Source organism: Harpia harpyja, chromosome 4 (genome assembly GCF_026419915.1).
Source record: "Harpia harpyja isolate bHarHar1 chromosome 4, bHarHar1 primary haplotype, whole genome shotgun sequence".
Taxonomy (NCBI): Eukaryota; Metazoa; Chordata; class Aves; order Accipitriformes; family Accipitridae; genus Harpia; species Harpia harpyja.
In genome coordinates this window covers 56612574-56626610 of record NC_068943.1, presented here as the reverse complement: position 1 = coordinate 56626610, position 14037 = coordinate 56612574, and the positions used below count along the sequence as shown (strand labels likewise).

At 38.6% G+C, this 14037-nt stretch overlaps 1 protein-coding gene across 6 annotated transcripts in view; it reads left to right on the top strand.

The window, feature by feature from the left end:
• KIF16B (kinesin family member 16B) overlaps window positions 1-14037 on the top strand; it is a 147827-nt gene that overhangs the window by 119455 nt on the left and 14335 nt on the right. For 5 of the 6 annotated variants that reach the window (XR_008234727.1, XR_008234729.1, XR_008234728.1 and 2 more), the window contains one exon: window positions 10770-10853. Coding sequence is in view for 3 of the 6 variants with exons in the window: in XM_052784130.1 (XP_052640090.1) it covers window positions 10770-10853 (84 nt within the window). In the remaining 3 variants the exon portion in view is untranslated. Of the gene's footprint in view, window positions 1-10769; window positions 10854-12186; window positions 12351-14037 lie in introns of those variants that run through there. The other variant, XM_052784132.1, reaches the window with a different exon arrangement.

Here is a 14037-nt window from a genome sequence, read left to right as displayed (position 1 = left end):
AATTACTGACATGTAATCCAAACCCAAATACTTGCAATAGTTAAACACATCCTTGTTTTCTCCACTGCCCTGAATAATGATGTTGACTTCGATACCATGGCATTTTAATCAAGTGTGTCTTTGAGTTTTCCATGTATATGTGGTATATACGTGGGGTTTCCTTTCTAAGCTTTTATCTTCAAATGCTTGATCAAGAAATTTTATTATACTTGGAAACAGGTATCTATTCTCACCCGCTACTGTGAGTCCAGGATCTCAAGAGCAGTACTAAATAGGGTATTGCCTGTGAAAATGATAGTAACAGTGATCTTTCTGGTCCCCATAGTTGCTTTTTCAGTCCTGCAAATTCAAAATACTTTGCTCCTGAAAATGTATCTTTTAAGTTTATTACGCTTAATTAGTTATCTGTCATTTTAAGTATTACCTAGTGACAAAAGTGATAGTGGGAGGAAAATCCCGAATTTGTACGAGGCTTACAGCTAGTTTTTAATCCTGTGATGAAGCAGCTAGTTCTATAATGTCTGTAAGACTAGACATAAGTGAAAATTTATGTATAACCTATGTGACTATCAATCACTTACTGTTGGAGGGGGGGACTAAATAGTTTCTTTTAAGCTTCCCATTTGCGTACTTGCACTGCATTTTCTCTGGTTTTATCACTTGAAATGATGCAGAAGTCTAGCTAACTTCTCCTTGTAATCAGTCCGGTTTGTTGTGAGAGTTGCCGCTTTATATCTGTAACAAATCAAACTTAGGGGCATACTGTGTATTTGTTTGCAGGTGTATTTCTCCGTGACAGCTGTTCTTTAAGACCCTGAGATCTGCCATTAATTTTGAGTAGTCAGAAAGGCACCCATCTAGTCAGCAGTAGAAATTATTGCTGCTCTTTGATGAGTTTTCATTATTAGCATTTCTCAAAGGCAAGGGTGACTGAAATTTATGGCATCAGTTGGCCACACAAGACATGGATGTTTCATAAATGCTGCCAGATGTCACTGAGATGAGCTCGTATGCAACAAGCATATTTTTTGGGAAGAGCTGTTAAAACTGCTGGGTAAATTCTCCTCTCTGAACCTATTTCTGTTGCTTAAGTCAAATGGTATTGTGACTTCTCGGTGTGCAATTGAAGTGGCCTGATAGCCAACGTGGCATCGGCAGGAATGCAGTGCGGGGTGGGGCAAGGCTGTATGCAGCCACAGCGAAGATGGTGTCTGCTGCGTGGACTACCTTGTACTATTGCAGGGACACTTCCTTAACCTTGCTAGAAATCCCAGCGGGAACATAATGAATCAAATCCCAAATCATTTTTGAAAGGAAAAAAACCCCACAGAGAGCACCAGAAAACTCCTTTTTTACCTTGTTTTTGAGAAGTAGGATTTAAGCCATGCATTGATGAAGATTGATTAATGTGTTGAGCTTTGAAGACATGACCTTGCAAACCCAGGAGTTATTGCCATTTCTTTAAAGAAATAACCAAGCACCACGAACTGAGACTACATGAAAAAAAATTAATGTTTAGTTTGCAAAACCATGAGCTAAAAACGTAGACAGTATGTGTTAAACTTGTCCATAGACTCTGTAGGTCAGCACGTACCCTTGTCTTAGAGCATGGTCTGCCATGCAGTAGTGATATTTTTCCCCCAGAGACTTCTATCTTGGGGCAAGGGATAGAAGAGCAAGGGAGCAAAATTAAGGTTGCAAGGACATGGTATGTTACAATTTTTTCATGCTTATTTTCCACATCTATGAATTGTATTTAATTATTTTTTATTTGGTTTTGACTGGTTTACATTTGAGATAATTATATCTTTTGGGTTGGTGTATGCTGTTTCTGCACCATCTTATTCTGCCTTTCTACAGCCTGCATAGAAAAACTAATATATTTTCCTTGCTATTTGGGCCAATTTTTGTCCCTCTTTCCTTGGTTGATAATCTTGAGGTGTGCAGGTGGTTGTTTATATTTAGAAAGATGCCCTGGCTGTATTAGTTTCTGGTTTTCATAAGAGATTAAAAATCCCAAAGCTGCATAATTTTATAGAACTGCAGAAGGTTTGCATGAACTCTGATACATTCTGTTGCTCATTTTTATAGTTATTCTGTATTTAAACGCTATCGTACTGCTTGTAATGAACAAAACGATGAAGTAATTTGTCAAATATTATATTGACCATCGTTTATGGCTCTATTTTGGTATGTTATTATTCTGACTAGTCTAGAAATTGCTTTAAGGAAAAGAAAAACACCCCTGTAATGCAAGGTAACTTCTTTGGCTGCAGTTATTTTATTTTTCTCAGTAGCAGGGGGCAGACTAAATGGAGTTAAAATAACGTGATAAACAGTGGCTTCCACATCTCACGATAGCTCCAAAAATGCATATAGAGTCTAGGTCAGCCTGCTTGTTTAAAGCAGAAACTTAGATATGAGAAATCTCAAACCTTTTTGATAATAACAGGTGATTGTTTGATAGGCGGGTGGACATAATTCAAAGATAGTGAGGCACAGTTAGTGAGATGCAAAAGAGAAATCTTTGGTGTCCAATCCTACTTGGTAGTTTTGCATCATCAGAGGGAGGTTCCAGGGAGGTTCACAGTTCCTTTTTTGTGTTCTTATCCCTCTTCAGTGACAGATGAAGTTGAAATGTTCTTTGGAGAAACAGTTATACCTGTCTTTGAGGAAGGTAACTGGCAAGCATGCCAGGAAGATCTTAGAAGTTCAAAGAGAGTTACCTAGAATTAGAGACAGCAGAGCTGTGAGAACTTGTGCATCCTGAGAAGATGCTTATGTATTGGTGAATCCAGAGAAGGTGATCTGTGGGGGTGAGTCGCAGCATCTAGACATTGAGGGGACTCACAACAGAACTGCATATATTTATGGGAGGAGACATAAGTGCTTGTACTTCTTGGCATGTCTTAGTGCCAGTATTGCAGGGGAATGATATAGAGGAGGTACCTATTTATGTATGGGTGATGCGCCAGAGATAAGTAGGAAAAAGGCAAGGAATTGTAGCCAGTGTGAGTGCGGCAAGGAAGTTGCAGAATTGCTTGCCCAGCAGGTTAACCCTAGCAGGCTCTCCAATACACTCTGCCCTGGTGTGTTCTGGAGGGGATAAAGTAGACCTGGCTCACCAGCCTGCTTGCGCTAGGGGCCAGGCAAAAAGCAACATGCAAACTAGGAGTTGCTCCTGCTGGCCAGAAATGCAAAGGTTAAACCAGTTCTGTGGGCAGGTAAACCTTTGGCACAGTGCAAAATGGATGGAGAGCAGGAAGAAAAGAGTATTGTCATGTATGTGGGGCAAAACAGCTTCCTCTTTGAGAAGAGGCTATGCTGTAAAGGGATGGGAAACTAAGTTGTGGCATAAATTGTGTTCAGGAGATACCAGAAAAGCCCCCACCCCAAGCCACCCCCCAAACAAAACTCCAGTGCATCACTCTGCAATATGGTCCCCCTTGTATTTGTCAGAAAGGAGATATTTGCTGACTGATTTATTTAGGATTTTTCGGAGTAGACTCCCTCAAGGAAGGAGGGAGAGGCTCGTTCCTTTGTGCATGTTTGAGTGAGATCTAGGCACTGCAGCCTGTAGCAGCAAGGAGAGACAACAACAGAAAGCTGGAAGCGTGCAGCTCTGATGGAGGAGCTGAGACACAGCAGGGATGAGTCTAGAGCAGCTCCTTGGGTCTCAGAAACACTGCAACAACCTGGGGAGCAAAGGGGCTGGAGCAGTCTGCTTCCCTCAAAGCCAGTGAAGGACTGACTGTGTTAGGCTGGTATCAGGGACCTTCTTCAGGGACTCCTCTGCAGGGACCCTGTATGTAGGAGGAAGGTTGCGTACAACCTTTGTCCAGTTCCGTTTCCTAGTCACTCAAGTTTTCTTTGGTTTAGGAGGTTAATTATCTTTGTTTGTTTGTTATAATAAATTGTTGCTTTTGTTGCTGTTTAAAAGCTGTTCAGTCTTCTCCAAGGAGTTCACTACATTAGAAGGTTGACATGGGGCTACCTCAGAGCTTTGGCTGATCCTTAGTTGCTTGGATATCCTGCTTCTGAGAATATCAAATCCCTCTCCCCTTCTGACAGATAGTAGGGAGGATGGTGTGGGAACAGGAAATTTAATATGGCAAATGGACAGTGGAGTAAGAAAAAGAATTAGGTAGGTCATGGGCAGGGGGGAAGCATAGCAATAAAATAGAGAGAAGCTGGGAAGCTGGAAAGTGGGAGACAACATGTTGGAAGAGATGGAAAAAGAAGTAAAGAGAGAATATTAGATAATGGAAGAGGAAAAGTAGGTGAATATCCAGAATATAATCCCTGGATATTCCCTCTCCTTGATCAGTTAATAATGGAAAATATCTTTAATCTTCCTGTCCTCTGAGGGCATCACTTACCTATAGCATACATATGGGGGAAGCACTGTAGGGTTTACATCATGGAGGACTATGTTGTTATTTTTTTTTAAAGGAGAATAAGTTTAGAGTTTTATTCACTCATATTTGGGAAAACATTTGAACTTTAAATATTTGAGCTATACCACCTGAAAATGTGACTTAGGTGGTTTTTAACTTATTTTGTTGGTTTCTTTTGGGGGGATAGTATATATTCAAATTATTTATCTTGGATCTCTATTAGATTTTTTTTTTTCGGAATTTATAAAGTAGCCTTTAATCTGTTCATTAAGTGTTAACTTTTTCCCTTTGCCTAAGGCTGTGTTATGAAATTTTGTAGAATAGGTGGTTTATTTCAGACAAAATACTAGTAAAAATATAGAAGTTCCGCTTTATTTTTTTTTTTTACCTTTTTTGTCAAATCCCTAAATATTTAGTGCAAGGTCCTAGTTAAGAATACAGCTTTTGTCCAATTTCTTTAGAGGCTGGGAGTCTTAGTACATCTTGAGAAGTTGAGGCTTAAGTTGCTTTGTTTAAACTTCAAAAACTAAAAGTAGGACAGTTTTTTCTTTCATTACTCACTGCGAAATCAAGTCAGGTGCAGCCACACCGGCTGCAAAACTGTGCCACATTCTTCTCTTTGGTTTTTCTCATCTGTGACAGAGATTTCTGGTACAAAGGATCAAAAGTCAGACAAGCCCTTTGAAAAATGAGAAAATTCAGAGTTGTAAAAGTAACATGAGAGTTAAAGAAGACTGACTTTTTAATTTAATAGTTGGCATTTCCTTAATTTTCTTTTCCCCTTTTTCCCCCCATTTAAATATATCAAAACATTGAAGTACAAAGAGAATTTGGGATGAAAGATTAAAGATGACTCAGCCTGCATCAATGTCTGCCCTGTTTTTCTTCTTAAAAAAAAAAAAAAATCTTTTACCGTATTGTAGGCACTAAGACATAGATTTTACACACCAGAAATAATGAGACATTTCAATCCTGTAGATTTTTGCTTGATGTTGGAAAATAGCACTTTTTTAATGTTTAAGGAGCATAACACTTTGAACAATTTCACGCTTCAGAAGTGACAAGCCTACATGACTGTATTATGTGGTATTTTACTTTGGTCCACTATATATTGAAATATCATCTGCAAAGTACTGTACAAGATGTTTTATTATTATGTTATGTTCCACTGTACCATAAAACCCCCGAACTGAATTAAATCCAGCAGGTCCCTAGCAAACTTCAATTAATGTCAGTGAAGAGTCTCCAGCTGAATATAATAGAAATTAAAGGATACCCTTCAAATCCTGATGGCTTTGTTTTCTAAAGGTCCTGAAATGAGAATGCACCCCGTCCCAGGCAGAGCCTTTTGTGGTATTGGAGCCTTCACTTGCACTCTCTTGGCTTCCAAAAGGCCAGTTTCCAAATTTGCATCTCTTCTGGTGCTCAGTAGTTGAAGGCTATGAAGATGTATGGTTTCACTTTAAAAGACTATGCTTCCATATAGATGATAGGTATATGCTGTTTCCGGAAGCAGGTGAATCTTAAGGTCGAAGAGTTGTACGTAAAATAAAATAGGTGACTAAAAGAAGAGTCACTTACTGTGCTGCTCTCCTCTCTTACCAGCATTAACTGCTTGCCAATAACCTTGTTAGAACTAGTCTCCTGGCTGAAATGTGAGAGAAGTATAGGAATCTATTAAGCTGTTTAGAATTTACTAGAATAATAACTTGCTGTGTATGAAGCACCTTCCCCTTGAGGACTGGACCTAGTACTGTCTAAACTTGATCATACTAATCTCACAAATACTGTATCACGGTAGGTAATAGACAGACAAATAACATGCCCCCAAGTAATACAAGACCCAGAAATAAAACATAAGCTTTATTTATTATAAAGAAATTAGGGAGTAAATTGCAAATGACTGTTTGCCTCTCCCTAAGACTGCTACTGCCTAGCAACGATTGCCAGATAGGATAAACATCATTAACCATAAAAAGTTAAATGTCTAAAAGACATTAGGAGTGCTGATATGCAGTGTTGAAGTGCCTCTGTACTATTTTAAAATATTATCTGGCTTCGCATTTTGGGTCCAAGAGCAGTCCCAGCCTTGCCCATGGTATGTGTATGCATGCATGTGCACACTCCTATGTATATAATGGAATTTGTGTTGCAGCAATGTGATAATTAAGCGTAGTAGAGAAATGCTTCTGGAGCCAAAATAAAAATTAGAAATCTTGCACACTACATATAGAAGCTTCTCAGGAAATCATTCAAGCTCTCTCTTCCTGTCAGGCTGGGGAATATGCCTCTTAATTTCCCCTGACAGAAAACACATCACCTCATCAGCAACCCTAGAAAATGACAAAACATCCCTGCCGGAAAAAACTGACTGCCAAATGCTTTCACTGCCACTGCAGCAAGGGGGACAGAGAGAGGAGGGGCGTGCTTCAGAAATTTCAGGGAGGTAGAATAATTTACCTTGCTACCTGTAGAGTCCCACTGTTATGCCTTGTATTGCTGCAAAACGTTTGTTTCGTAGTCAAGGTGTGACCCTTGAAGAATTAATTTGAGCCAGAGGGTACACAGCCATTTAATTCTAAAAGAATAATTTATACTCCTGACTCTGGATAGTGTGAAATACTCTGTGTTTGAGCCAAGGCAAACATCTTGATGCAAAATCTACACCTGCAGATCTCTTACGTATTTAAGTGACAGAACAAATGTAGTTCAGTCATATATGGTGCTGTGTGCATTAACCTGTAGCAGTGGTAATCTCATCTGAAGTTACTGTGTAGTTTCTTATAGGCATTTTAGCACTACTAATAACAAAATTTAATAAATTTATTGAAATATTTGCTACTGCAATTTGGCTTAAATGAGTGAGGTATTTTAAATAAACCTCAAAATTATCTTGAATTGTTGCATTTCTGAATCGCACACAATTACATTCGGAGTCTGTATGTCAAATGATACATCAGGACAGAGGGTCTTTATAGCCCATTATTGTAACATTTGTCATTACTTCAGTGTATTTGGATTGCTGGGCTTTTTTTTCTTTTCTTTTTTTATAAACCAAAATTATGACAAGATGAGAACATTTTATTGTCACTCTGCATATTTGTGGAACTCTTGCACCAATGTATTTTTCCCCCGTACTATAGGAGTGACTTTGTAAGTCAAAGTGACAGAGATCAATGGTGTTATATGTATAAGCACACCACCTGTGCTAAATATATTAATATTGTATTTTTATATAAATATACTACAATGGGCCAGCTTCCTATTACAGTGAAATTACATGGTCACATAGATGACTGCGTAATTCATATTGCTGCATGAATGGTTCTAGTTCTCATGTTGCAAAGATAATTTTCTGACTGTGAACGGGGTGGAAACTGGTGCTGTGATGTCTGCGAGAGCGTTCAGACAGCCTGAAACTCAAGCCTGGAGAGTTTTGACTGTCGCTCTCATTTTTGGTGGGCATTAGACTTTTGGCATGTAGTGGAGTAGAATGTACTGGAATAATTCAGGGCTTCTGAGAGTTGCTGAAGTGATTATGAAATCCATGGCTGGAGGTTTTTCTGTCATATAGTTGGGTGGTCATCTGTTGTGTGACAGAAATGGTATCTGGTTTTTATTTGTGAGATGGACATCTGACAATCATTTGGCTAAAAGAGGAGCCAGAGGAGCTTTGGAAAACCGTGGGACACAGAAATGTTCCAGCATGGCTGAGGTCGTGCGCCTTCTGCATCCAGCCCTCTAGAGATGGTGACTGCAGTAGACGATGAGTCCTTTGTAACATACCCTCTGCAGGATGCAAAATCCTTCCAAGTTACATATATGTATGCATGGGTATATTCTGTACACACATATGTGTATTGCAAACGTAAGTAACGTATATATGTGTGCCAAGTATAGTTTGGCACACTGGTTTCTGATCTGGATGGAGGTTTTTATTATAGTTCTCTAAGTCCAAAGTATTTAGATCCAGGTCTTGACCAGCAATGAAATTATGATTTTCATTTAGGTATGTGTTGTGACTTTGAACATTTCAGAGCCAAATTTACTGTCTGAGGCCTTTCTCTTGCGTATCAAATTCATGACTGTAATAGTGGACTTTTGTTGGCTTCGTTTCAAAGATTTGTGCAGCATAGTGATTTGGGAGTTAAGAAATGTTAAAATGATGTGAGTAGCTACTTTGGTTTGAATAAGTTTAGCAAAACTTATTGACTTTAGAAAATTTAACTGTTTTTCTCCTAAGATGTATCCAGAAAGCTAACAGATTAGGAAAACAACTTGCCCATCCTGAAGTTTTGTAGAATCAGTCCCCAAATGCCTGTTAAAATAAAACTTAATTTAGAGAAATAAATCATTCCTGATTTTAGCTATAATACCTTGCTTTGACTCTACAGAGTATGTTTGAGGACGTTGTAGCAGTAGGTTTTTTTGTTTGTGCAAAATGTTTTTAGCAGACACTATTTTAAAATTCTATGATGAAAGTATTTATTAGCAAATAAATATAAAAATCTCCCTAGGGCCAGGAGGGGATCGTGGTGGTAGTAGTTTTACCTTGCTTGTTTCTGGCAGTGGCATGATGCATTGCTATTTAATAAAATTTAATTTCTGCAGGGGTGGGATTTTGAAGTCCTTGAAAATATTTGCACTTACAATCCTGTATAGGTTAAGCAGTGAGTAATGTGTTGAAAGTAAGTCCCAAGGACATAATTATAGGGTATTGTTTGGTTGTGTACTGCTTGTCCTGCCAACATGAAGAAGCAGGTGCACCGAGAAGAATATGATTGGAGAAATTTGAGGAATATAATTGGGGCATACAGGTGAGACTGATGCAGAGCAGACATCTCTTCCATCTCCTCTGATGCCCCACATCACTTTATGTCACTCATTTGAAGATGTCTAGGCGTTTCTTTAAAATTATCCAAGTTAGAGTTGAACGAGAGAATGGGAATAAATTATTTGTATTGCAGAATTCCTCTGTTTTTTAAAGATGCTTACATGCAATGTTAATAATGAAGCTCCTCCTTTAATGCAGTATAATGCTGCTCCTTGTAACCAGCCATAAATTCTCCACAGTCCTGTATGTGCTGATATACTAGAAAATAATGCATCGTGTTTATTAGTTCAACATCATCAAATAGCCAGGGGAATTCATGCAGGAGGCATTTTTACACATGGCTTTCGCCTCCAAAACAACTCCAGCAATGCCAGTGGGTGGTTGCATATTTCTGTCTCGTACGGTGTGAGCTAGGAAGAAATTGGTTTTGATGTGCCTTCAAGTGCAAACTATGTGGAGAGGATTTGCTTTCTTGTGCATCATTCCGAGCAGCAGTGGCTTAGCAGACCAAGTTCATTGGTACTTGTTACCAACTCTTGAGTCTTTTGTGTGTTTTCCAGATATAGCTGGCTGGAATTTGTTCAAGCATTTTATTTGTTGGTGTACAAGAAAGGAAGACAGTTCCCTCACTCTCTCCCTTACCATTTAGCTTGCCACACTTCCTACAGGATGAAAAAGAAATGAGAAGATGGAGAAGAAATGAGCTTTGAACACCTCTGTGGAAGAACTCATAAAGCAACAAATCTGAATAGTTGTTTTTAGGAGTTGTGCTGCTGCCTTGTTTTCATTTTCAGTGTGATAAATGGGATTTTGCCTGCTCATGTGGATTCTCTTCAGAAATTAAAGCTGTGAGCTTCCAGTGTGGACACACATTTGCATGTGATTGAGCTTCACTAGAGTTACAGCTCAAGAAGTCCCACTTCCCATCATCTTAGCTGCCATCACAGCGGATGTACATGCTCTTAGTCTGTCCCTGCTGTGAAGGAAGAAGTTGTAGTTCAAGGCACAACAAAAGGTCCCTCAGGTGTCAGCTGGAGTCCAGCAATACCATCTTCCAGACTATAACTTCAGTGATAGTTCTTAGATCCAATGATCTTACATTTATGATACAACATAAGAAAAGGCAAACAAATTACACGACAATATGATAGGAGACCACAGTTTTTAAGAGACTGAATGCAATCTTTTAAGATACACAGAATTCCTGAAGAGGTCTTTCTTACTTTTTAGTTGGTGCTATCACATCAGATTCAGTTTGCAACTTTGTAATCTTTATGTGGGCAAATGGTGGCAGTCTAATTCCTAAATTTGCTTTCTGTCTCTCATTCATGACAAAATGCATTGTTATCTTAGCAGTACTACAGACCAGATTGTAATAACGTCAGTAGGAATGTGTAATGTGATATCTGCTAATAGCATATAGTGTAGCTCATGAATATTTGGCATTTTCTCCTTCCCAGTTGCTTCATAGTTTAAAGAGAATTTTCTCATTTGAGCTTGTCATTTCTCATGCCGATTCATCCTTTAATGTCTTCCAGCTTGCCACTTTAGAATTCCCTCCAAAGAAGCTCTTTGGAAACAAGGATGAACGAGTGATTGCAGAACGGCGGAGTCACTTAGAGGTAATGCCAACTTTTTAACAGGCTTCTGTGGTGTATTTAGGTGGAGTACTCTGTGCTTGACCAAGAGAAACCATTCCCATATGGTCAAAGTTAAATAGCCTGCTTGTAAGTATCAAGTTACTTGCTGCCTCATTTAACACAGGAGATGGCAGCAATAGATTGCAAAGTAATGAAACATGCCTTAAAAAAAAATTAATCTTAGTCTAGGAAAAAAAGCATCTCTTCAGAGATATTCATAGGAGGTACATTTATTTAAGGGGGAAAGGTTGTGGGTGAGGTAAGTGTTCACTCTAGACAGATGGTCTCTGTGCAAGACAAGATTAAAAGAAAAAATTGCTACTTTAAATGCAATTTGTTAGCTGAAGATTTACTATTTTATCATAGTTACTATATCTAAATATCTCATGACAGAAGGAAAGTGATATTTAGGTATCTTTGAGCTTTATTTTGTAGCCCAGCTTTCTGAATGTATTTTTTCTTTCAATTAATTTTAAAAATTAATTTTATTGTGGGCAAGGATATTGAGTTTATGAGGGTTTGGGTTTTTTTGCTTGTTCTGCAGTGCCATGTGGATGGCATGATTTTGGCTCCTATCACACATTAGGTCTTTATATGTTAACACATGCGTTGTTGCAGCCCAGGGGCAGGAAGTAGGGTTTTGGGAAAGAAGAAGAGGCGTGAACAAAGACTAAACCATATACCCCGCAACTATATTGTAGCCTCATGGGGATTACCTGATCATGCAAGTCATTAAGAAGTATATTCTTTGTAGAGCCAAAGTAGCATTAAGTAGAGCTTTAGAGAAATTAATATAAAAGTAGATTGCTTCCAACTGGAATCTTTTCTTGCATGTTTTAGATTTTTTTCTACATACTTCACCTTTTCTTTGATCTACCAATAAAACATCCTCCCACTGACTTTTGATGTGAGGCTGTCTTACATGTAGCACAAAATGTAATCTATTTTTTTGTTTGTTTCATGTCCTCTGTAGAGGGCATAAAGGCATGGCCACATTCCAGTCTAGTAGTCAATTTGCATATTTTTGTACCAGTAAGAAATTTAATCCCTTAATCTTTCTGACCTTTCATTGATTTACTTACACATTTTATTGTAATGTTTCTGAATGTTAAAACTGCTGTGTATACTGATGCTTTGATCATGGTCATATAGTACTTATAGCTCTCTATATAGCCAGTTTTTAGCTTAAAATTAAATTGTATCTGTTTTAACTAAATTAAGTCATTAAAACTTTATTACCTGTATATTTTCCAAAGATGATGATGATAATAATATATGACCACTGTTCGTGTGAATATGTTTTGCCATATGCCAGATAGCGCACTTGGCCACGCCACTCAATAATCCTGACCGCTCAGTGTTGGACAAACTGAAGATCCCCTGTGGCTAAGGGAAAGTTAGATAAAGAGGACAAGGAGCCAAGCAAATATTACCATCCTTGCCATGAGGAATTTGATGCAACAAGCTGATCAAAACCCCCTTATGTTTGGATCTCTAATCATGGTATTTTCTTTTCACTATCTATTTTGCAGTGGTTTGCTCTGGCTTTGCCAACGGCTGGAGAGTTTCAGCTAACATAGCTGCAGCCTCCTTGGTGAAGAGTAAGAGAAACCACCTAAGTAGTGATGGTTTCCAAAATCATGTAATGCTCTGAAGGCTCAAAGCACATCTTGAGTTATACTGGGAAAGTATTTGGCAGGCAGAGAAACTGCGATAGTGGAAGATGGCACAGGCACCAGTTCTATCTAAAATACTGGCTGTTACTGCCTTGTGGCTTTCAATCTGGTATGAACCTTGAGCACACTTCAGTGGGCTAATCAGAAAGTAGTAAATGGATGGATTGCTTCTGTAAGGGATGAGGTTTCTTGGCCTTTTGACCATAGCGCGTTTCTTGTGGGAATTTGACAGGTAAATGGTGAGGGCATTGGACCTTGGTAACAAGCAGAAACATGGCTTGTATTCATTTGGCTTTCATACCTGATCCTGTACCTTGATTTGCTGAAAACCCTTTGCAGTCTCTTTCAAGCCTCGCAGGTGATGTGTTGTTATAGCTGTAGTATGGTATAAAAGCTTATTTGGTTGTTCCACCTGGTTAGTCAAGAGCTAATGAGCTAATACAGCATTTTTAGAAAAAGGAAAGCACAGCTTCCAGGCCAACAAAAATGTATATTCTTATCCAATGTCTGAGCTGACTTTATTGACTAAAAATAGATGACAGCCTGGCAAATATCAGTCCGATACTGAACAAATATGCTATATTGTAAGACCGTTAGTAGAGCTGTCATCCCAGTGGTGGATGACAAAGAAATTACTCTGCTCTTCCAGTTTTTACATTAGGTATTTATACATCTTGAATAGGCTGTGACTTCATGTTGTTTTTCCTGAACTTTTTGGATTGAAGTGGGATAGCACAGCTTTGGCTAGTCCAATGCTTTCCACAGGTCACCTCTGAGCAACAGCAGTTTCTTTTTTTAATTTACTTTTTTTTCTATTTTAAGTATGCACGTAACAAATTAACGTTCAAACTCCCAGTGTACACCTGTGTGAGGGATAAGACAACTTAAGCTGTTGTTTCAGTCAGCCTGACTAGAGTATTTGCTGGAATTAGAAGTTTGTTACTGAAATGGCCTTGCAGGGTCTTTCCTCTACATCAAACTAAATTGCAGCTCTCAGTCTGATCTGGGAAAATGAAGCAGATAGACTGGGAGTCATTGTAGGAGCAAAACTACTCTTCCAATTAACTAAATGTACAACAATCAGAGAGCTGGTTCTAGTGCAGATATCTAAACTGTTATTTTATTTGACTCACTTTGGCTTTAGTCAGGGAAATTTTCCTTGTGCCTTATTATAAAAAGATTTGTCCAAAACATCCTTTGCGGGACAGTTTAGGAAGAGTTTGGTTTTTCCTACGCATCACCTCTCGGATTCTTGCCACAGCAAAACTGCTGAGGACAGCAGGGCAGTTTGTGGTGCCTTTCAAGGCAACTAGAGTCATGGGGGATGGCTGTAGGGTTTGCTTTGTTTTAAGATTGTCATGTAGAGTTACCTTACTTCAGCTTGAGATTAGAAGTCAGCATATTTCATCATAATGGAGATGAAATTACTTGGAGTAAAAGGCTCCAGAGAGCCCCAGATTATGAGGACTGTGATTTAAAATCACAATAAA